Source organism: Mobula birostris, chromosome 1 (genome assembly GCF_030028105.1).
Source record: "Mobula birostris isolate sMobBir1 chromosome 1, sMobBir1.hap1, whole genome shotgun sequence".
Lineage (NCBI taxonomy): Eukaryota > Metazoa > Chordata > Chondrichthyes > Myliobatiformes > Myliobatidae > Mobula > Mobula birostris.
In genome coordinates this window covers 113,473,015-113,496,179 of record NC_092370.1, presented here as the reverse complement: position 1 = coordinate 113,496,179, position 23,165 = coordinate 113,473,015, and the positions used below count along the sequence as shown (strand labels likewise).

Below are 23,165 nucleotides of genomic sequence, written 5' to 3'. Positions count from 1 at the left end.
TCACGATTAAATAATAATTACCTGAGACGTGCAAATTCACAAGCACAATTGCCGTATCTACTGTGCTGCCGAATCCGTGGTTGTGACAGGGCCCCCGTCTCTAGGCTCAGCCCCTGAGGCGCCACAGACCTCTGTCCGCTGGAAGTCCCGGATCATCGACTTGTCCAAGATGTCCTTCGCTGGGATCCAAGTACATTCTTCTGGGCCATACCCTTCCCAGTCCACAAGGTACTGGACCTTACCATGTACCCGGCAAGATGCCAGGAGGTGCCTCACAGTATAGACAAGGGAACCATTTACCAAGCAGGGAGGAGGGGGAGGTTTGGTGACTGGGTCCAGTGGAGAGGTAGTAACCAGCTTAAGCTGGGAAACATGGAATACTGGGTGGATTTTCAGCGATGCTGGCAGACGCAATCTATAGGACACCTTGTTGACAGCCTTTTCCACTACAAACGATCCTACGTAGCACGGTGCCAATTTCCGGTTCTTGACTTTCAGGGGAAGATCCCTTGATGCCACCCAGACCTCCTCTTCTGGCTTGAATGGCCTTACCTGTTGACGGAGCCGATCAGCCTGCCGGGAATGCTGTTTCTGGACATGCAGCGGAGAAGCCCTGGCTCGTCTCCAGTTGCACTTGTAGCGCTGGATCAGCTATTCAGCAGCAGGAACTCCTACATTGATCTCCTGATCAGGGAAGAGCAGGGGCTGGAATCCCTTCTGGTATTCAAAGGGAGACATTCCGGTGGAAGACGACTGGAGGTTATTGTGGGCGATCACTGCCCAAACCAATTGGGAGCTCTAGGACGTGGGGTTGGAAGAGGCAAGACAGCGCAGGGTTGTCTCCAACTCCTGGTTCACTCTCTTAGTCTGGCAACTTGATTGGAGGTGGAAGCCAGAAGAGAGGTTGGCCGTGGCCCCTACGAGAGAGCAGAAAGCCTTCCAAAAGTGGGAAGTGAACTGTGGTCCACCATCAGACACTATGTCTTGAGGAAAGCCATGGAGCCTGAACACATGTTGAACTATGAGTGTGGCAGTCTCACAAGCCAATGGGAGCTTGGGGAGGGCAATGAAGTGGGAAGCCTTGGAAAATCGATGCACAATGACCAAAATGGTGGTGTTTCTATTAGACAGGTGCAGACCAGTGATGAAATCTGCTGAGAGGTGGGGCACGAGGCGGTGGGGCAGAGGCAGTGGACATAACAGTCCTGCAGGACACTGGCGTGATATCGTGTTCCGAGCGCGGGTGGGACAGGCGGATACAAAGTTGTGAACATCCTGGGACATAGTTGGCCACTAAAATTGTCTCTTTATAAACTCCTGAATCCAATGAATTCCCAGATACTCAGCCAGACGAGAGGAGTGACCCCATTCCAACACTTTGAACGCACCGCAGCAGGGATAAACAGCCGGTTGGGAGGAACCCCATCCGGGCCTGGATCTGGTTGTTGGGTGGCCCTCACCTCTGCCTCTATTCCCCAGATCACCTGAGCAGCGATACATGAGTGAGGAAGAATGGACTCTGGATCAGTATTGTCCTCAGATCCGTCGAACTGCCGGGAGGATGATAAGTGAGGACGAAAATGAACTGTGTGAAGAAGAGAGCCCACTGGGCTTGACGAGAGTTGAGTCTCTTAGCATCCTGGATTTAAGAGAGGTTCTTGTGATTTGTCCAGACCAAGAATGGATGCTCTGTTCCCTCCAGCCAGTGTCGTCATTCTTCCAGGGCCTCCTTGACAGCCAGAAGCTCCCAGTTCCCAAAGTCGTAATTCTCGGCCGGAGTCAAGCAATGGGAAAGAAAGGCACAAGGGTGCAGCTGGCTATCTGCAGATGAGCGCCGAGAGAGGGCAGCTCCAATGCCTACATCGGATGCATCCACCTCGACAATGAATGGCTGAGATGGGTCTGGGTGTTACAGCAGTGGGGCAGTGGTGAAATGTCGCTTTAGCTTGGAAAATGCTTGGTCGGCTTCGTCCATCTAATGGAATCCTGACAAGGTCTCCTTGGTGAATGCATTAATTGGAGCCATGATAAAGCCAAAATTCCAGAAGAAGCAGCAATAAAAGTTCACAAACCCCATGAAGCGCCGTACCTGTTAGTCTGTAGATGGTTTGGGGTGTTACATGTCCACAGTTTCGTTTTCCTGGGAGTCCATAGTTTTGTTTACTGTGGGCGTCACGTGTCCCCAGTTTCGTTACTGGGAGTTCACAGTTTCGTTTCTGTGAGCGTTACCTTATGACGTATGCCGACGGTATAAAAGAAAGGTGGATGGTGCTGAGGAGTCGAAGGAAAGAGAGAGAGAGTGAAGATCACAGGCTTCGAGTTACCTCACGATCGAGAAGGGTAAAGTCTAATGCTTACCCAAACCCAAAGGATTGGGTTAATCAGCGGCACACTGTGCATTGTGGAGACGTGTCTGTCCTTCGTATGATCCATGGGCGTGGATTTCATGACAGTCACTTTGTGAAATCGCTCTTCATGGGCTTCGGAACAGTATTACTCGGCTGGGATCTTCGGTAACCGTCTCTTCGTTCGTTAGCCGTGGAATCTTTGGAATTCATCGTGATCGCCTTGTCGCTGCATTGTGAATCCACAAGTCTCTCCTCTCACCTATTTCGTGAATTATTGGGACTCTCTGAACTGCTACTTTAAGACTGTGCTTGAGTAAGGTTTGTTAAGAACACGTTGTAAGTTTGTTAAGAACACGTTGTAAGTTTGTGTAAGGGAGCTATAGACGCATAACACTGTTAATTTCTGTTTAAGAAAGTAGTTTATTTAATTTTCTAAATTTTTGAGTAGATGTAAATAAATATAGTGGTTTTAATATTAAAACCCAACTCAATTTGTCATCTCTTGCTGCTGGTACATTACGAATTTATAAAGGGGCCACTCTGCGACTGCCTGAACTTTAGTAGGGTCTATTTGAACACTGGGTGGGGTAAGTATATAGCCCATAAAAACACCTGGTCTTTATGGAATACAGGTTTCCCCCGCCATCCGAAGGTAGAGCGTTCCTGTGAAACGGTTCGTAAGCCGAAATGTCGTAAAGCAAAGAAGCAATTACCATTTATTTATATGGGAAAATTTTGTGAGCGTTCGCAGACGCAAAAATAACCTACCAAATCGTGCCAAGTAACACATAAAACCTAAACATATAGTAAAAGCAGAAATGATGTGATAAATACACAGCCTATATAAAATAGAAATACTTCTCTACAACGATTGCCTGCACAGATCTCCGTAGCAAAAATCTCATGCAAGCGCTCTCGGCAGAAAATCTCACACAAGCGTTGTTGGCATAAACGCGCTGTCCAGTAACCTTTAAACTATGAAGCAGCCAAATCTACCAAATAACACGTAAAAATACACAGCCTATATAAAGTAGAAATAATATATGTACAGTGTAGTATCACTTACCGGAATTGGGAAAACAGCACCGAGCACACTGATGATGGTGTGTTAGACTGAGTCGTCGCAGGCTGGGTGGTGCAGTAGCCCCCACCCTCCGGGCTGCCAACCCGACACATTGCCGTGAAGAACGCAGTGGTAGCCAGGAGGCACACAGCACATCGTTAAGAAAAAAGCCTAAATAAACATGGTAATTAATTAGGTGCTGCCCGGCATGTAAATGTCGGCGCAGATCAGAGGCGATTGTCGATTGCATCGCCTCTGATCTGGGCTGACAATTACGTGCTAGGCATCATCTAATTAATTAGCATGTTTATTTCAGCTTTTTTCTTAAAGATGTGCTGTGTGCCTCCCGGCTACTGCTGTGTTCTTCGCGAATCGGTACAGTATCTGTCCGGGGCCTGGGTGTTGGGGTGGTGGGACACGGGGGGTGTCATCTCATCGTCAATCAGGGCAGGCAGCTCATCTTCTCCTATGACTGCCCGCCTCGATGTCGAAGGTCGAGGTTCATCATCTGCTGTGGCTGATGTGGAAGGCCTGCTTGACTGCTGAGCCTCACGCATTTTTCTATCATACAGTTGTTTGCAAGCACTCAAACCATCCTGCAAATATCCCCTAAACCTACGTACCCTTTCAAAATTAAAGTCGTACTTTATCATTGCAGCGAAAACCTCACGCAGTTGCTTCACTTTCTGCATTCGGTTTCGAGTGTTATCCTTTCCTCTTCCAATTGCATCAGTTCCTCATCTATCAGTTCTTGGTCATGGGATGCCAAAACCTCTTCAACATCATCCTCGTGAACTTCCACAAGCCAAACTCACTTTGTCCTTGCTTCGTTCACCATGATCGAAACGCTTAATTATGTCTAGTTTTACGCTAAGTGTAACACCCTTACTCTTCCAGGCTTTTCCGACACCTTAGAACTCATCTTGCTAATGGCTGCTCAATGCAACGTGTTAAGGCAATGCCGTTCCGAATCCGAGGGAGAGCAGCTGCTCGAGGCACGCGCTGCCTTTCTTCGTAACAGTGAAAACACCTTCTGAAAGCAAAAACAGGGTACTAATGTAGGTCTTTCGTAACAGTGAGGTTTCGTAAAGCGTACGTTCGAAAAGCGAGGGACACCTGTACACATTTTTCAGGCTTGGCATACCAGTTATTTTCAAGAAGGCATCTGAGTACTCTTTGGACATGCTCCTGATGAGAGCCGGAATAGATAAGGATGTCATCTAAATACACAAACGGGTTCAACATGTCCCTGAGCACATCATTAACCAAGGCCTGGAATACAGCCAAACCAAAAGGCATCACCAGGTATTCATAGTGGCTATTAGAGGTGCTGAAAGCCGTTTTCCACTCATCCCCTTCTCCTATGCGAATCAGATTGTAAGCATTGCGCAGATCAATTTTAGAAAATATTGTTGCTCCCTGGAGATGTTCAAATGCAGATGCCAGCAAGGGAAGAGGGTAGCAGTTCTTCACAGTGCTGTTCAGGGTCTGATAATTGATGCAGGGATGGAGCTTGCCATCTTTCTTGCTCACAAAGAAGAAGCCTGCTCCTGCCTGCAAGGTTGACGGATGGATAAACTCTATGCTCAGTTCCTCCTTAATGCACTCCTCCATGGCCACCATTTCGGGACGAGAGAGCTAAAAGAGCTGGCCCTGGGGAGGACTAGTGCCAGGTAGGAGGTCTATGGCACAGTCACATGGCCGGTCTGGGGGCAGGGTGGTGGCTCTTCTTTTACTGAAAACATCAAGGAGATCCGCATATTCAGCCGAAATCCCAGACAGGTCCACATCCTTAGCTGACACAGGAGGGGATTCATAGAACAGAGCTTGAATTGGACGTAGACAGGCATGCCGGGCCCCACACTTGGAGTACCTTCAGAGACCAATCGACCCATGGGTTATGTCGGGATACCAGGGGAGACTAAATACCAGTGGCAGTTCAGGTGAATTAACCAGATAGAAAGATATTTCTTCATGATGGTTGCCTTCGAGCACCAGTTGGAGGGGTTGGGTGGAAAGGTGGATCTGGCCGGATCCCAGAGGTCAACCATCCGGCGCCTTGACATTGATCTTTTCTCTTAATCCCTGAGTTGGAACTCCCCATCTTTGAGCAAGAGAGATGTCCATAAGATTCCCGGCTGCACCGGAGTCAATAAACGCCTTAAGTTCATAGGTCTGAGACCTCCATGACGAGGAAGCTGCGAGCATTACAGAATTAGGGGAAGCTGACTGAAGAGAGAACTGACCCGTCAGGATGCCCCTCCCTGCTGACGGGTATTCTCTTTTACTGGACGCTTGGAACATGCCACCCAGAAGTGACCTGAATCACCACAGTAAGGGCAGGAACCCATTCTCCGATGCCGCTTTCATTCGTCCTGAGACAGGCGCATGGGCCCCACTTGCATAAGCTCCTCCATGGGCTGGGTGTTGGGTGGTGAGAGAGGAGAGGGCGAGGAAAGATGGTGATCTGGCGGCGCATAGGAAATTTGAAACATTCTTTCAATGCGCCACTCAATTACCCAGTCGTCAACTCGAATAGCCAGATCAATCAGATCATCCAGACTATCCTGCTCATCCCAGACAGCGATCTCATGCTGGACCCCTATATTCAGTCCACGCCGGAAGGCAGTGATGAGAGATCTCTCATTCCATACTGTCTCTACTGCAAGGGAATAGAATTTGACTGCATAGATTCACCGTTCCTCTGCCTTGGTGCAGATCCAAGAGTTGGCGGGAAGCCTCCTGACCCTGTACCGGAAGATCGAAAACCCTCCTTAACTCCACCACAAAATGTCAGAACAACTGGGCTGCAGGGTATCCTTGTTCCCGTAAAGCGTTGAACAGGCTGAGTGGAGGTCCGTCAAGAAAATTGACCATGTACGCCAATTTTCTCGCATCATCACCAAAATGACCAGGCTGGGCTTGGAATGTCAGCTCGCATTGGGTAATAAAATTCCTGCAAACATCAGGATCATGAGAATATCTGCCTGGTGGTGGAATATTCGGTTCCTGAACAGTCGTGGGAGTTGGATCTGGTCCAGGTGCAGGAGCGGGAGCATTAGTAGCAGAGATTGTCGGGGCAGCAGGAAAGGAGAACCTGTGAGATGCTGGGAGTGGGACTGAAGTGGCCTGACGCTGCTGAATTGAGCTGGCAAGAACGTTAATGACTGTCAGCTGATGCTGGCTGTTCACAGTGAGTAAGTACGTGGACGGTGGCCGTGAGTGCAGAAATCGCAAACACCTAAGTCCGATTGTCTGTGGTGAGCTGTTGAACAGCTGTGGCTATGGACGATACCTGTTCCTCCAAGTGAGATGGGTTTATTGGCACGAGGTTATCTGCCTCATTGCCTCCGTAACTTCACTGAGAACAGATTCCATTGCCTGTGGCTTGTCTCCTACCTGACCAATGAACCTCACAGCCAAGTTAAGCTGCTCTCTCTCTGCTGGGTCCATCTTTGTTTTTTTAGACTTGCTGTTACTGTGTTCAGATATGGCGCAAGTGCGAGTGAGAGACACTGAGGCAGACTTTAATACGAACAGTGTTAAAGGGAAAATAAAACAATAAACGCTAGGCCAAACAGGGTTGTTAACTAAAACTCTCAAAAGGAAAATGAAGCCTATACTGCGGCTGAAAAGAACATCTAAACGTTAAACGAATACTGCTAGTCTTCAGGGTCAGTTGATTTGAAAGTCCAGTAGCTTAGGGAAGGCCGAATGCAAGACAGCAGCAAAGCGTTCCTTTGCTCTGTCCAAGTCTCGACAAGCACTACGATGACAAGAATGGAGTTAAATACTATCACAATTAAATAATAATTACCTGACACGTGCAAATTCACAAGCGTAATTCCCATATCTACTGTGCTGCCGAATCCGTGATTGTGACAATAACCTTTGGAAATTACATTCTTCATGGAAGCTGTGTAGTCAAAATAACAAATCCTTCTTAAACCTCACTTTTAGATTTAGAGCATACTGTTCAGCAATCTTCCTATTATTAGGCAAGTTAACCTCTTTCTTTCTCAAAGGTAAACTAATCTGATAGTGGCCATCAACCAGTTTTGCAGAATTCATAACCATCTCCATGAACTTGTGATCTTCTCTTGACAAACCAGGTTATTCATCCAGAATGCATTCAGGGAAGTCTGCCTTGAACTACCACTGCTAAAGTTCATCCAAGTTCAAAACTGAGATCCTGTTATCTGTCAGCTCTGGCTGTGCAGTCCCTTCCATCACCATGGTCTCCTTTAAGTGGTCCATTCACAGTCCAACCCAACATTGTTCTAATTCCATAATGTCCATTATTAACACTGGGAATCACCGGCAATGGCTGCAATGCTCTAGGTACATTTGTCCATATTAGCAGGTCAATTTCTGAATCTATCTCTGGCAGTTGGACATGTTTCTAGTGAGACCATCCTTGTAGACCCCTCTATCATCGAATGTTCGCTTTGTTGGCAGGTATACTTTCCTGCATATAAATATGAGGTAGTTCACAATAGATTTCACCATCTAAGCCAGCCACTTCCAACCCTGAAACAATGTAGCTACTCAAGATCCTCTCTTGACCCATGGTGTGTAAGAGAAAGCATGTCCTTTTTCCTATGAGGTTAAGCTTGTTCATGAGGCTCGTTGTGCAGAATACCACTGTACTTTCTTGATCTAGGAAGGCATAAGTAACCACTGTCCTGTTACCCTTCTCAGACTACACCTGTACTGGAACTATGGGAAGTTCACAATCATGATCACCAGCCCCTGTAGGGCCATTAGGTACCAGTGCACTACTCACTACTGTGTGTGCTTCTATCAAAGATTGTTTTGGTTCTCCTCCCTTTTCATTAGAGTGAATATGCTGGGATGTTTGCCATTGCATACTTTGCATGAAAGACGCTTCCTGCAGTCCTTGCTGATGTCTCCTGTACACAAACAGCCAAAGCAGACACCATTTTCTTTTAGGAAGGCAATCTTCTCCAATGAGCCCATTTCTCCAGCAGAGGGCATGAATCCAATTCATGTTCAACCTCATAGAACAGACAAACCCTTATGGCTGATGAAACCCTTCCATTAGTTCCAGGTTCAGTTTTAGTTTTACCTCTCACAGTGGCCACAGTAGTGGCAAAGTAGTTCCTTTAGCCTTAGAACAATGCTATATCACTGCTTATTGACGATGATATAGCCTCCTGTGTATTCGTACATACTGAGTGTGTAGCAATCTTTACTTGCCTTTCTATAAAATCAGCAATATCAGTGAAGGCAATCTTACATTTGTGCCTTTCTTACAGTTTAGAGACCACCATTCTCTGCTTATTCCTAAGCATATAGGGAAATTGTTTTACAACAATCAACATATTAGCAGGCATGCCATGGCATTACAACAGCCTCTAAGAGAACAACTGTAGTCTTGAAGAGCTCTCAATTCTTCAAATTTGATAGATACTCAAGAAAGAGCCTTTTGTATTTAGGTGGATACAATTTTCTGTTCAAGATAAAATGTTCCTGTAGTAAAGCCTTAGCTTTTAGATATCCTAGCCTAGGGTCAACCTGCTGGCAACTTATAACAAATTCTAAAGGGCAACCTCTAGTGTACTGTTCAAAGAAATAGAAGCAGTCATTAAAGCTACCATCAAAGATTTGAACCTCTCTTTTAGGCAAAGATGAAACGTATTACATTTGTACCTATAAGGCTGTCATTTCATTTTTCTTCCTCATAATATCAACAGTACTATTTTGACTTCTATCATCTAAAACAAGCGAGTTTCCATGCTATAAGTTAATGTCCCCATGAGCACTTTGAACTGCTGGTTATGATATAGGTTCAGAGTGCCTCATTAGTGTGGGATTTGAGTAAACACCCTGAACTACTTCTTGGGGGTCTTATTCATGTTTCCCAGACACTTGGGGAGTGGATAAATCAGCATTGACATTGGGTGTTTCTGTTTTCCTTGTACCTTTTCAAAATAGGAACTCACACAGTAGGATTGTCCTGCTGGAGCATTTTGAGTACTTGCCATACCAAGCCCTTAGCACATTAACTTTAGCCAGATGTGTGGCAATTCTCTTCCAACTTAAGCTGCTCCTTCCTTTTCCGTAGCTGCTCCTTTTGCTCTTCCAGTGCATGTGTGTTCTTTAATCATCATGTGATTATTGCAGCTAAATCAGCCTCTGTTTTAATATAACGCATGCAGAGGAGGTAGTAGATACAGAAGATATTCTTCCTGCAACAGAGCTTCAAGCACTGACATTAGACACTCTGTTGTTTGGTTTCTTGTCATCCTGTGGGTCACCTGCTGAATGAAAAGTCAAAATATGCCTTGGAATTTGAGAAACATTGTCTAATGGAAGGTGAGACACATATTCACTTGTTGCAGCAACATGACCTTCAATGGAACGTTTGGTTCAACCATTGTTTCACATCCCCAATGAATGCCTTACAATAGCTATCAATGTCTGAAAAACATCCATTTTGTTATTCTTGTTTAAGCTTGCAAAGAAATGAGATTAACATGTGATGTTGCTTTGCTATAGCCTCACAGAGATTAGTCAAATCCACGAGATAAGATTGCACTTGTAAGATGTGTTCTTTAATTTTCATAACATCATTAATTAATTGTATTAAACCTATAATTTTGTTCACATTTGTTTCATGCTCTTTTCGAAAACTTTCAATTAGATTAGCCTTCGTTTAGCTTTAGTTTCTCTTTTGCAAGCCCAAACTGCAGGGTGTTTGGGACCAATTCCATGCTTCAATACACTCATGTTACTTCCTCTAGTTAAGCAACTTGCAATTAACTCTTTGTTCACCCACAACTCCGGCAGTATTCGATTCAATAAATGTAGTCAATAAACAAAATGTCCATGTATCCACTGCACTTAAACCAGGCCGAACAAACAGCCTTCAATTCAAATACTGGCAACCGGAATATTTCATCACTTCAATAAAACAAGGTGACAAACCCTTAGGGAAACACCACATAATTAAGCAGTGGTCCCCCAATGGATAGACAGCACTGATCATTGAAACTGTGCTCAAAGCACAAATGCATAGCATGAATCAACAAAAGATTGCAGATAATCTTACTGTAAAATGTTCCTGTTTCTGGCATATTGTCCTCAGAAATGCAATTCTAATTTCACCAATGGGTCTGAGGTAATCCTTTGCCATAGACTAGTGTTCATTTCGTATAATTATCTGTTTGTTGACAAAATATAGCAGTCATTTTAAAACAAACCAAAACCGCTCAGAGACTAAGCCAGGAGATCAACTGTATTGCCTCCGAATCTCAAAGTTCCACAGTCAAGAAAGGTACCTGCGATCCTTTATTATGAAACCAGCAAAGATGAATGATAATATAGTGGTAAAAAAATAACAAAACTAAATTAGCGAGTTAGTGATCTTAGCATTCAAATCAGTTTAGATAAGCATTCTAATTAGCGATATCAGAATTTGTGTTCTATATGTATTTAAGCGAAATTAGCAATTTAGTTAGCATACCAATAATGGCCCATTAGCAGTCAACAAAAAAATATCATTCTCCATGACTCAACCACTCTCCACCAGACTAAACTAAACAACTAAGACAAAGCGAAAATACGTAACTATACTCACTTGCTTCTACCATATCCCAACCTACATGGCAGATTACCATAATAAACATGCCACAAAATACCACACAGACAGAAAATAGATACATGGCTCCTCACTGCCATTAATTCTGTATTCTGCCTTAAAATTCAACCCTCCAAAGTGAATCACTTCACAATTTCTGAGTTGAATTCCACCTGCGACTTCTCAGTTCAGCTCTGCATCCTATCAATATTCAGCTGTAATCTATGACAACCTTCTACACTATCCACACCACTGACCTTTGCATCATCTGCAAACTTACTAACCTACCCTTCTATTTATTCATTTAAATCATTTATATAAGTCACAAAGAACAGGGGTTCCAGAACAGATTCCTGCAGAACACCACTGCTACTGACCTCCAGGCAGAATATGTCCATCTACTATGACACTCTGTCTTCAGTGGACAAGCCAATTCTAAATCCACACAGCCAACATGGATTTCAGTAAAGCCTTTGAAGATTGGTTCAAAAGGTTCAAGGCCTAGGGATCCAGGACAATTTGGCAAATTGGATTCAAAATTAGCTTGCTGATGGGAGGCAGGGGCTGATTGTTGAGGGTTACTTTGTGATTAGAAGCAAGTGATGAATACCATACTAAAAGGATTGGTATAAGAACCGTTGTTTTTTGTTATAACCATTTATGATATGTATTTGAATGTAGGAAGTATAATTGGAATGACAACTAATAGAGAGGAGAATAGTGTTCAGCTACAGAACAATATTAATGAGTCGGTAAGATGAGTAGATGAACAGCTGATAAAATAATTTTTGTAAAATGTGATTTGATACATTTGGGAGGACTATAAAAACTAAGATATAGATAATAAATACATGTAAGACCCCACTTAAAATATGATCTAAGCAGAATAATAATACCCTTAGATTAATTTCTGAGTTACTTTCATTAATGAAAAGTATACAATCATTCTAGGAGCCTTGTACAGTACCATACCTTTTTGTAATTCAAGAAGTTGTGGTCTGATGATTGCTAAGGTTCTTTCAACTTTTTTGTACTTTTCATAAATCGTGGGAAAGAAGAAACTGAATAGCTTGTGGGCTAGGTCCCTAATGTCACTAGAGAAAATAAATAAAACAGCTTATTTCCTTCAGAGTTGCTTACAAATCTTAAGCAACTAAAATAAATCTACTTTTGAAATTCTTAAGTAAGGCAGAAAAAGTAAAATATCCATGTAGTTATCTGTTGCTACAGGCAGATTGTGCAGAAGACAATCATTGAAATAATATCTCAGTATGGTATTTCAATCCTACATTTCAGCTCAAGCAAATTCCACAGCAGGGAAATTGGACTCTTCCAATCAAGTGACAATTTCAAGTGGCATTCATCTGGGGAGAATTCAAACCGCAATTTATTTGAAACTTAGTATTATGAGGAAAAGTTCAAAGAGAATTTCACCACTTATTTTCAACATAATATACAGTAACTGTGGCTCTCTTTTTAGGAGTGATAAACTGCTTCTCTGGTACTTCATAATGGTTGGTGTCTGCGGGGATAGAGACAGAAACCAGGTGATAGGGCACCTGCCTTGTGTCCATATTTTGGAAAACTGCAGGATGCATGGGAATGGATTTCCTAGCTGCTGTGTAGCTGCAGGCACCTTCTACCAGCTGTGAATAGAGTATTTTTGACTGCCTTCTATCCCCTTCCTTCCCCCCAATACCCTGAGCCACAAAAATCAGGGGTCTGATGGAGCCGGGAAGGGCTGGAGGTGCAGAGCAGAATCAATTGCTCACTCACTGAGTCTATGATGTCAAATGGGAGCCACTATTCCTGCAGCTGTTCACTCTCCCTTCACAGCTGTTTTTGACCTAAAGAACTTTGTCAGGATTACAGATCTCAATTCTGAGCCAATATTCTTCTGATAAAGAGGAACTGAAATATTCTTTTGGATTGAGTGAGGTTAGTGGTGAAGAAACATACTGTAATTCATAATTGTAAACACAAGTATTAAATTTGCAAAACTATGGAAGTTTCAGCATAAAGCAATGGAAGAAAGAAATTAGAAAGAAAGGAGATGGGTGACCAGCAGAAAGGGCAGATAGTGTGCATAGATAATGTAGGAGTTACCTGTGGCCATTCCCTTCTCAAGCAGATATATCATCTGTATTCAAAACTGTTGGGGGATGAAGCAGGAGGGTGGGGAAGGAGGGAGAATGGGCTCTCAAAAGAAAGTGGCAACAGTAGCAAAGTTTATGGCACCATAGTTGGCTCTGATGCATAGCAGGAAAAGAAAAAGTTATGGTGAGCAACAGAACTCACCTCTTCACACCTTGATTCTATCTTGTACCCCCTTGTCCATTCCCTTTCCACTTACATCCAGGATACCTAGCATGTTCTCCACCACTGCCCCTCCCCCAGAGCATAATCTTCACAATCATCCAATCTCTATATACCTCCATTTCCTCAGAAAGACCTCAGGGCTCTCCATTTCTTTCCAGAACACAGATCCAAACAGTCTCTACTAACACTCTCTTCTGGGTGGCTGAACTTGTTCTTACCCTGAACATCTCCTTTGATTCTGCTCACTTTCTACAAATCAGAAGTGCAGCCATGGGCACTCACATGGGTCCTCCTTTTTGTTGGCTACATCGAGCTGTTCTTGTTCAAAATCTACTCTAACACCACTCCCCAACTCTTCTTCAGCTAAGTCAATGACTACATTAGTTCTGTAACCTGTAACTATGCAGAACCCATCAATGTCATCGGCTTTGCTGCTAACTTCTACCCATCCTCAAATTTACTTGTAGTATTTCTGATACTTCGCTCTTCTTATGGATCTCTTTGCCTCCATCTTAGGAGTCAAACTAATCACTGACATTTACTATAAGCCCACTGACTCCATTGCTAACCAGACAACACCTCCTCCTACTTTGTCTCTTGTAAAGACGTCATCTCTTTTAGTTTCTCCATTGTTTCTACATCTGTTCTCAAGATGATGCTTTCTGTTCCAGGACATATGAAATGTTATCTTTCAGAAAAAATAATTTTGCCTCTACTGTGGCTGATAGTCCTCAGCCATATCTCTCTATTTCCTGTGCTTCTGTTCTCACCCTAAATTTCCCTTGGTTTCTATGTTTCACCCCACTCCACCCCCACCAGCCTCAGCACCCAGCATATCACTTTTCATAATTTCTGCCAGCTGAATCACCATCCCAACATTTGACATATCTTTCTCTCCCCACTCCTTTTAGCTTTCTGCAAGGTCCACTCTCTCAATGACTCCCTAATTCATTCATTCCTCCACACTTAACACCTCCCCCAATCCCCAGGCATTTTTTCCTTGTAATCGTAGGGAAAACTGTCACTACACCTCTTCTCTCACCAATATTGAAACTTAAACAATTCTCCCAGGTGAGGTAGAGATTCACATACACATCTTCCAACCTTGTCAATTGCAGTTGGTGTTGCCAATGTGAGACAAGCACAGACAGGGTAACCTCTTTGTCAACAACTTGCTCTCTGTCTCAAAAGACCATCTCAAACCCCCAGCTTCAACTCCTCTCCCCATTCTTGCACAAACATGTCTGTCCTTGGTGTCCTCCACTGCTGGGGTGAGGCAAAGGCAAGCAAGAGGAAGAGCACTTCATATTCATCCTGTGTCATAAACAATCAAATGGTATGAGCATTGACTACTCCAATTTCAAGTCATTTGCACCCACACTGTTCCTTTCTTTCTCTCCTCCCATATATCCCCTTCTTACCAACCCGTTACCCCCACCCTAAAGCCTATTTCTCAGTTTCTTTATTCTCCCAGCCTTATGCTCTTCAACTCCTCCTCACTTGGAATAAACTATCACTGCCAATTCCTGTCTCACGCCTCCTCCTCATTATTTTTATACTGGCTAACATTCCTTACACACTTAGTCCTGATGCAAGACCTTGGTCTGAAATATTGACTATCACTTTGTCTTCACAGGTACTGCCTGAGCCATCGGGTTCTTATGGCAACTTATTTTTTTTGGTTCTTTGATGCCAAGGTCAGAGATGACTGGGAATTGGTATAAAATATTGGACAGCACGATAGTGTAGCCATTATTGTACGCTATTACAGCTGAAGTGACCCAGGTTCAATTCCCGCCACTGACTGTAAGGAGTTTGTACATTCCCCCTGTGACTGTGTGTGTGTTTCCTCCAGGTGCTCCAGTTTCCTTCCAAATTTCAAAGAGATATAGATTAGTAGGTTAATTGATCATATGGGTATAATTACACTGTGCAGACTCATCAACCAGATGCTGAGGTACACATTGATACTAATAACATAGATAAAGAGGGATGAAGTCCTGCAAGGTGAGTTAAGCAGATGGTTAAAAAAAGTTTGAGCATAGTAATCTCAGAATTACAGTCTGCACGACATGTTAATGAGTAGAAAGAGGAGAATGGTATAGTTGAACATGTGACTAAAGAACTGAAACAGGAGGGAGGACCATAGGCACTTGGATCATTAGGACGCCTCTGAGCGCAGGTAACATCTGTACAAAAACAATGGGTTGTACCCGAACTGAAAGAGGACCAATATCTTTGCACTCTTCAAGAGGTTTTAAATTAACAAGCAGGCAGGAAACATGCATAGATACATTCCAATGAGACAGGGAAAGAATGGTAGGTACAGGAATCATGGTGTACAAAGGCTGTTGTGAATCTAGTCAAGAAGAAAAGAAGAGCTTACGAAAGGTTCAAAAAACTAAGTAATGATAGAGATCTAAGGAGCTTAAGAATGAAATTAGGAGAGCCAGAAGGGGCCATGAGAAGGCTTTGGTGGACAGGATTAAGGAAAACCCCAAGGCATTCTACAAGAATGTGAAGAGCAAGAGGATAAGATGTGAGAGAATAGGACCAATCAGTGGAAAAGTATGTATGAAACCGGAGGGGATAGCAGAGGTACTTACTGAATACTTTGCTTCAGTATTCACTACAGAAAAAGATCTTGGCGATTGTAGGGATGACTTGCAGCGGACTAAAAAGCTTGAGCATGTAGATATTAAGAAAGAGGATGTGCTGGAGCTTTTGGAAAGCATCAAGCTGGATAAGTCACCGGGACCGGACGGGATGTACCCCAGGCTACTGTGGGAGGGGAGGGAGGAGATTGCTGAGCCTCTGGTGATGATCTTTGTATCGTCAATGAGGACAGGAGAGGTTCCAGAGGATTGGAGGGTTGCAGATGTTGTTCCTGTTATCAAGAAAGGGAGTAGGATTAGCCCAGGAAATTATAGACCAGTGAGTCTTACTTCAGTGGTTGGTAAGTTGATGGAGAAGATCCTGAGAGGCAGGATTTATGAACATTTGGAGAGACATAATATGATTAGGAATAGTCACTATGGCTTTGTCAAAGGCAGGTCATGCCTTATGAGCCTGATTGAATTTTTTGAGGATGTGACTAAACACACTGATGAAGGTAGAGCAGTAAATGTAGTGTATATGGATTTCAGTAAGGCATTTGATAAGGTACCCCATGCAAGGCTTATTGAGAAGTAAGGAAGCATGGGATCCAAGGGAACATTGCTTTGTGAATCCAGAACTGGCATGCCCACAGAAGGCAAAGAGTGGTTGTAGACAGGTCATATTCTGCATGGTGGTCGGTGACCAGTGGTGCGCCTCAGGGATCTGTTCTGGGAACCCTACTCTTTGTGATTTTTATAAATGACCTGGATGAGGAAGTGGAGGGATGGGTTAGTAAAGTTCCTGTTGACGCAAAGGTTGGGGGTGTTGTGGATAGTGTGGAGGGCTGTCAGAGGTTGCAGCGGGACATTGATAGGATGTAAAAATGTGCTGAGAAGTGCCAGATGGAGTTCAACCCAGATCAGTGTGAGTTGGTTCATTTTGGTAGGTCAAATATGGTGGCAGAATATAGTATTAACGGTAAGACTCTTGGCAGTGTGGAGGATCAGAGGGATTTGGGGTCTGAGTTCATAGGGCATTCAAAGTTGCTACGCAGGTTGACTCTGTGGTTAAGAAGGCATACAGTGCATTGGCATTCATCAGTCGTGGAACTGAGTTTAAGAGCTGAGAGGTAATGTTGCAGCTATACAGGACCCTGGTCAGACCCCACTTGGGGTACTGTGCTCAATTCTGGTCGCCTCACTACAGGAAGGACGTGGAAACCATAGAAAGGGTGCAGAGGAGATTTACAAGGACATTGCCTGGATTGGGGAGCATGCCTTATGAGAATAGGTTGAGTGAACTTGGCCTTTTCTCCTTGGAGCAACGGAGGATTAGAGGTGACCTGATAGAGGTGTACAAGATGACAAGAGGCATTGATTGTGTGGATAGTCAGAGGCTTTTTCCCAGGGCTGAAATGGCTAACACTAAAGGGCATATTTTTAAGGTGCTTGGAACGAGGTGCAGAGGAGATGTCAGGGGTAAGTTTTTTTTACGCAGAGAGTGGTGAGTGTGTGGAATGGGCTGTCGGCAGCGGTGGTAGAGGCAGAAACTATAGGGTCTTTTAAGAGGTTCCTGGATGGATACATGGAACTTAGAAAAATAGAGGGCTATGGGTAAGCCTATGTAGTTCTAAGTTAAGGGCATGTTCAGCACAGCTTTGTGGGCTGAAGGGCCTGTATTGTGCTGTAGGTTTTCTATGTTTCTATGTTAGCAGTGAAGTGGGTGGGACAGAAAAATGTAAAGAATAAATCAAGCAAGTCCAGTTTAGATGGAGGGATGCGCTATTGAGGCCATTTTAGCAGAATTTAAGAATAAGACAATAGGCAGAACTTATTTTAAGAAGGGTAGCTAAGATAAGCCAGAGAACTGCAGACCATTCAGCCTGCCACCACTAGTGGGGAAGTTACAGGGGAAAATTTTGAGGGACAAGATCTACCAGCGTTTGGATAGGAGGAAACAGCATGCTTTGTGCGTCCAAAGTCATGTTTGAAGGATCTTTTCGATATTTTTGAACAGGTTACCTAATAAAGGGCAGATGAGAATAATGCTTTTCAAAACGTCTTTTTTAATTTTAACAAGGGAGGGGAGGGGACGTCGACTCAAACCATGAGAGGCCTGCGTCAGGCATTTTCATGCCTTACAAGGTGTAGATTGGAAGTCTGTGTGGGGCGCCACTCCTCGCACAGACACTACAGTAATGTGTGATTAAGTGCTTTGCTCAAGGACACAAACACGCTGCCACAACTGAGGCTCGAACTAGCGACCTTCAAATCACTAGATGAATGCTTTAACCACTTGGCCATGTGCCCAACACAATTTTAACAAGTCTTTTGACAACATCCTTGATGGTAAACTGGTCTGGAAGGTTAGTTCCCAAGGATCCCAGAGCAAGCTAATTGGATCCAAAATTGGCTCAGAGCTAGGGATCAGAGGGTAATGGTGAAAGGTTGTTTTCCAGGATGGTGATATGCCACAGTGGTCAGAATTGAGACCCTTGCTACTCATTATCTACAATACCTATAAAAGTATTCACCCCCTTTAGAAACTTTCATCCTTCATTGTTTTACAACACTGAATCTCAGTGGATTTAATTTGGCTTTTTTGACACTGATCAACAGAACAAGACTTCTTCCTGTCAAAGTGAAAACAGATCTCCACAAAGTGATCTAAATTAATTACAAATATAAAGCACAAAATAATTGATTGCATAAGTATTCACCACCACCCCCTTTAATATGGCACATCAATTCATCACTGGTGCAGCCAATTGGTTTTAAAAGTCACATAATTCGTTAAATAGAGATCTGATTTTGGAGACCTGTATGCAGTCAAGGTGCTTCAATTGTTTATAGTAAAAATACACCTGTATCTGGAAAGTCCAACTATTGGTGAGTCCGTATCCTGGCAAAAACTACACAATGAAGCCAAAAGAACACTCCAAGCAACTCCGCGAAAAGATTATCGAAAAGCACAAGAAAATTTCCAAGTCACTGAATATTCCTTGGAGTACAGTTAAGTCAATCCTCAAGAAATGGAAAGAATATGGCATAGCTGTAAATCTGCTGAGAGCAGGGCGTCCTCAAAAACTCAGTGACCATGCAAGAAGGGGACTAGTGAGTGAGGCAACCAAGAGACCTATGACAACTCTGGAGGAGTTACAAGCTTCAGTGGTTGAGATGAGAGAGACTGTGTATACAACAACTGTTGCTTGGGTGCTTCACCAGTCGCAGCTTTATGGGAGAATGGAAAAATGAGAAAGTCACTGTTGAAAAAAAATTCACATGAACTCTCGGCTAGAGTTTGCCAGAAGGCATGTGAGAGACTCTAAAATCAGCTGGAAGAAGATTCTAAGCTCTGCTGAAACCAAAATTGAGCTCTTTGGAGAAAAGAGAGGAAATTATAGGCCAGTTAGCCTAACCTCAGTGGTTGAGCAAGTGTTGGGAGTCCATTATTAAGGACGAGGCTTTGGGGTACTTGGAGACTAACGATAAGATAAGTCAAAGTCAGCATGGTTTCTGTAAAGGGAAATCTTGCCTGATAAATCTGTTAGAAATCTTCGAGGAAGTGACAAGCAGGGTGAACAAAAGAGACGCAGTGGATGTCCTTTACTTAGATTTTCAGAAGGCATTTGATTAAGGTGCCGCTCATGAGGCTGCTTAACAAGATAAAATCATATGGTGTTACAGGAAATATACTGTCATAGATAGAGGAATGGCTGACAGGCAGGAGCAGCAAGAGGGAATAAAGGGGGCCTTTTCTGGTTGGCTGCTAGTGAATAGTGGTGTTTCTTGGGGTCAGTATTGGGATTGCTACTTTTCACATTGTTTGTCAATGATTTAGATAGTGAAATTGATGGCTTTGTGGCAAAGTTTGCGGATGATATGAAGGTAGGCGGAGGGGTAGGTAGTGCTGAGGAAGCAATGAAATTGCGGCAGGACTTAGACAAATTGGAAGAATGGGCAAAATGTGGCTGATGGAATACAGTGTTAGGAAATGTATGATAACGTGTTTTGGTAAAAGGAACAATAGCGCAGACTATTAGCTAAATGGGGAGAAAATTCAAACACCAGAGGTGCAAAGGGACCTAGGAGTCCTCATGCAAGACTTCCCAAAGGTTAATTCAGAGCTTGAGTCTGTGGTAAAGGCAAATGTAATTTTGGCATTTATTTCTAGGGGAATAAAGTATAAAAAAATAGGAGATAATGCTAAAGCTTTATATCAGCCAGGCTGCATTTGGAGTATTGTCAACAGTTTTGGGCCCCTTATGTCAGAAAGGATGTACAGTATAGTCCTTGGAGAGAATCCAAAGGAGGTTCTCCCAAAGATGATTCTGGGAATGAAGGGTTAACACACGAGGAGCTATTGGCAGCTTTGGGCCTGTACTCACTGGAATTTAGAAGAATGTGTGGGGATTTCATTGGAACCTACTGAATGTTGAAAGGACTAGATAAGGTGGATATGGAAAGGATATTTCCTGTGGTTGGGGTATCCAGAACTAGAGGGCACAGCCTCAAATTTGAGGGGTGGCCTTTTAAAACAGAAGTAAGGAGGAATTTTTTTTAGCCAAAGAGTGGTGAATCCGTGGAATGCCCTGCCACAGACTGTGGTGGAGGCCAAGTCCGTGGGTATATTCAAAGCAGAAGTTAATAGATTCCTGATTGATCGGGGCATCAAGGGATATGGTGAGAGGGCAGGTGTGTGGGTTGAATGGAATCTGGGATCAGTCATGACAAAATGGTGGAGCAGACTCGATGGGCTGAATAGCCTAATTCTGCTCTTATGTCCTATGGTCTGATGGTCTTACGGTTTTTTTTGGCCATCAGACTAAACGTTACACATCATCAAAAACTCACCATCCCTACCATGAAGCATGGTACTGGCTGCATTATGCTGTGGGGATGCTTCACTGCAGCAGCCCTGGAAGGCTTGTGAAGGTAGATACTAAAATGAATGCAGCAATATACAGGGAAATCCTGGAGGAAAACCTAATGCAGTATGTAAGAGAACTGTGATTTGGATGAAGATTTATTTTCCAAAAAGACAATAACCTCAAGCACAAAGCCAAAGCTACATGAGAATGGCTAAAAAACAACAAAGTTAATGTCCTGGAGTGGCCAAGTCAGAGTCTGAACCTCAATCCAATTGGGAATTTGTGACTGGACCTGAAAAGGGCTGTTCACTCACTATCCCAGGCAATCTGACAAAGCTTGAGCAGTTTTGTAAAGAAGAATGGGGAAAAATTGCAGAGTCCAGATGTGCAAAGCTGATAGAGACCTATCCACACAAGTTGTAATCGCTCCCAATGGTGCCTACACTAAATACTGATTTCAAGGGGGTGAATACATATGCAATCAATTATATTGTGTTTTTTATTTATAATTAATATCACTTTGTAGAGATTTGTTTTCACTTTGACACGAATGAGTCTTTTTCTGTAGATCAGTGTTAAAAAAAGCCAAATTAAATCCACCATGATTCAAAGTTGTAAAACAATAAAACATGAAAACTTCCGAGGGTGAATACATTTTTAGGCACTGTATATGAATTAATTGAATACAAATCCACAAGGCTTGATTGTTAAGTTTGCAACGACACAAAATTGGAAATTGTTGTTAATAGTGAAGGAGCTTACCTTGATCAGTTAAGGAAATGGAGTGAGGAGTGGCAAATGTATTTCAATAGAACTATGAAGTGATGCACTTTGGAAAGCATAGGATTTACAAGGCAGGAAATCAGGGAGTGCAATGGAAAAGAGGGATGCAAGGAGTAAAAGTGCATGTTCATTGAAAGCATTGTCACAGATAGACAGGCTGGTGAAAAAGGCAGCACACATCAGTCAGGCATTGAGTAAAAGAGTCAGGGCATTGTGTATTTGTTTGTTTATTTATTTATTGAGATACAGTGCAGAACAGGCTCTTCTGGCCCTTCGAGACATGTTGCCCAGCAACTCCAATTTAATCCTAACCTATTCACATGACAATTTACAATGATCGATTAACTGACCAACTAATACGTCTTTCGAATGTGGGAGGAAACCGGAGTACTGTATTCAGAGGAAACCCATGCAGACACGGGAGAATGTACAAACTCTTGCAGTTGTTGCAGTTGCTTAAGTCATTTGTGATGCTGAACTTGGAGTACAGCGTACAGTTTTGGTCACAATTTTAGCATATCCAGTTTATGATGTGCTTAAACTGGAAAAGGTGCAAAAAAAGATTTATAAGGACATTGCATGGACTAGAGGGCCTGAGGTACAAGGAGAGGGAGGCCAAGTTACGTCTTTGTTCCTTGAAACATAGGAGAATGAGTGGTGAACTTATAGAAAAGATTAAAATTATGAGAGGCATGGATGAGGTGGACAGTAACAGTCTTTTCCCTAGGGTAGGGGAATCCAAAACTAAGGGGCATATTCTACCTTCTGATAAATAAATTTCTCTCCCCTCCCTTTCTGTATTCCTCATTATGACCTTTCACCTCTTTTCACCTGCCAATTACTTCCCCCTGGGTCATCTCCTCCTTCTCTTTTTCCTATGATCCACTCCCCTCTCCTATCAGATTCCTTCTTCTCCAGCCCTTGACTTTTCCATCCCACCTGGCTTCACCTATCACTTTCCCTCTAGCTTCCTTCCCCTCCCCCATCTTTTTATTCTGGCATCTTCCCCTTTCCTTTTCAGTCCTGAAGAAGGGTCTCGGCCTAAAACACCGATTGCCTTTTCATTTTCATAGATGCTGCCTGACCTGCTGAATTCCTCCAGCATTTTGTGTGTGTTGCTTGGGGGCATATGTTTAGGGTGATAGAAGAAAGAATTAAAAGGGACCTGAAGGGCAGCTTTTTCATGCAGAGGTTGTTGAGTATTTGGAATGAGTTACCAGAGGAATAGCTGAGATGGGTACAATAGTTTAATCATTTAAGAAGCTCTTGGATAGCCTCATTGCGGGGCAAGGCTTAGAGGGATGCCGGCTGAATGCAGGAAATTGTGACCAGACAGGTAGTCAGATTGGACTGATTTGGCCAAAGGGTCTGTATCCATGCTTCATTGCACTATGATGCTCTGACTCCTCGTGATTACCACCTAGTCTCCTCCACTGATGAAAGAGTACTCCTTTATATTGCAAACAATTGGCTGAAGCACTGAGACCTCTGCCATGATGGAAACCAGTCTTTAACCAGCCCATTCATGTCTCCATGGCATTAAGAAATGATTTAAGGCACTGGATACTGCTATTATTATTG

The 23,165-nt window shown here is 43.4% G+C and overlaps 1 protein-coding gene across 1 annotated transcript in view; it reads right to left on the bottom strand.

The window, feature by feature from the left end:
• Positions 1-5,049: 5,049 nt before the first annotated feature.
• Positions 5,050-23,165, bottom strand: part of LOC140190461 (thioredoxin domain-containing protein 6-like) — a 93,238-nt gene continuing 75,122 nt past the window's right edge. Inside the window, exons 12-13 of the mRNA XM_072247113.1 lie at positions 11,987-12,108; positions 5,050-5,207 (exon numbers count right to left, since the gene is read on the bottom strand). Coding sequence (XP_072103214.1) covers positions 5,050-5,207; positions 11,987-12,108 — 280 coding nt within the window. The remainder of the gene's footprint in view (positions 5,208-11,986; positions 12,109-23,165) is intronic.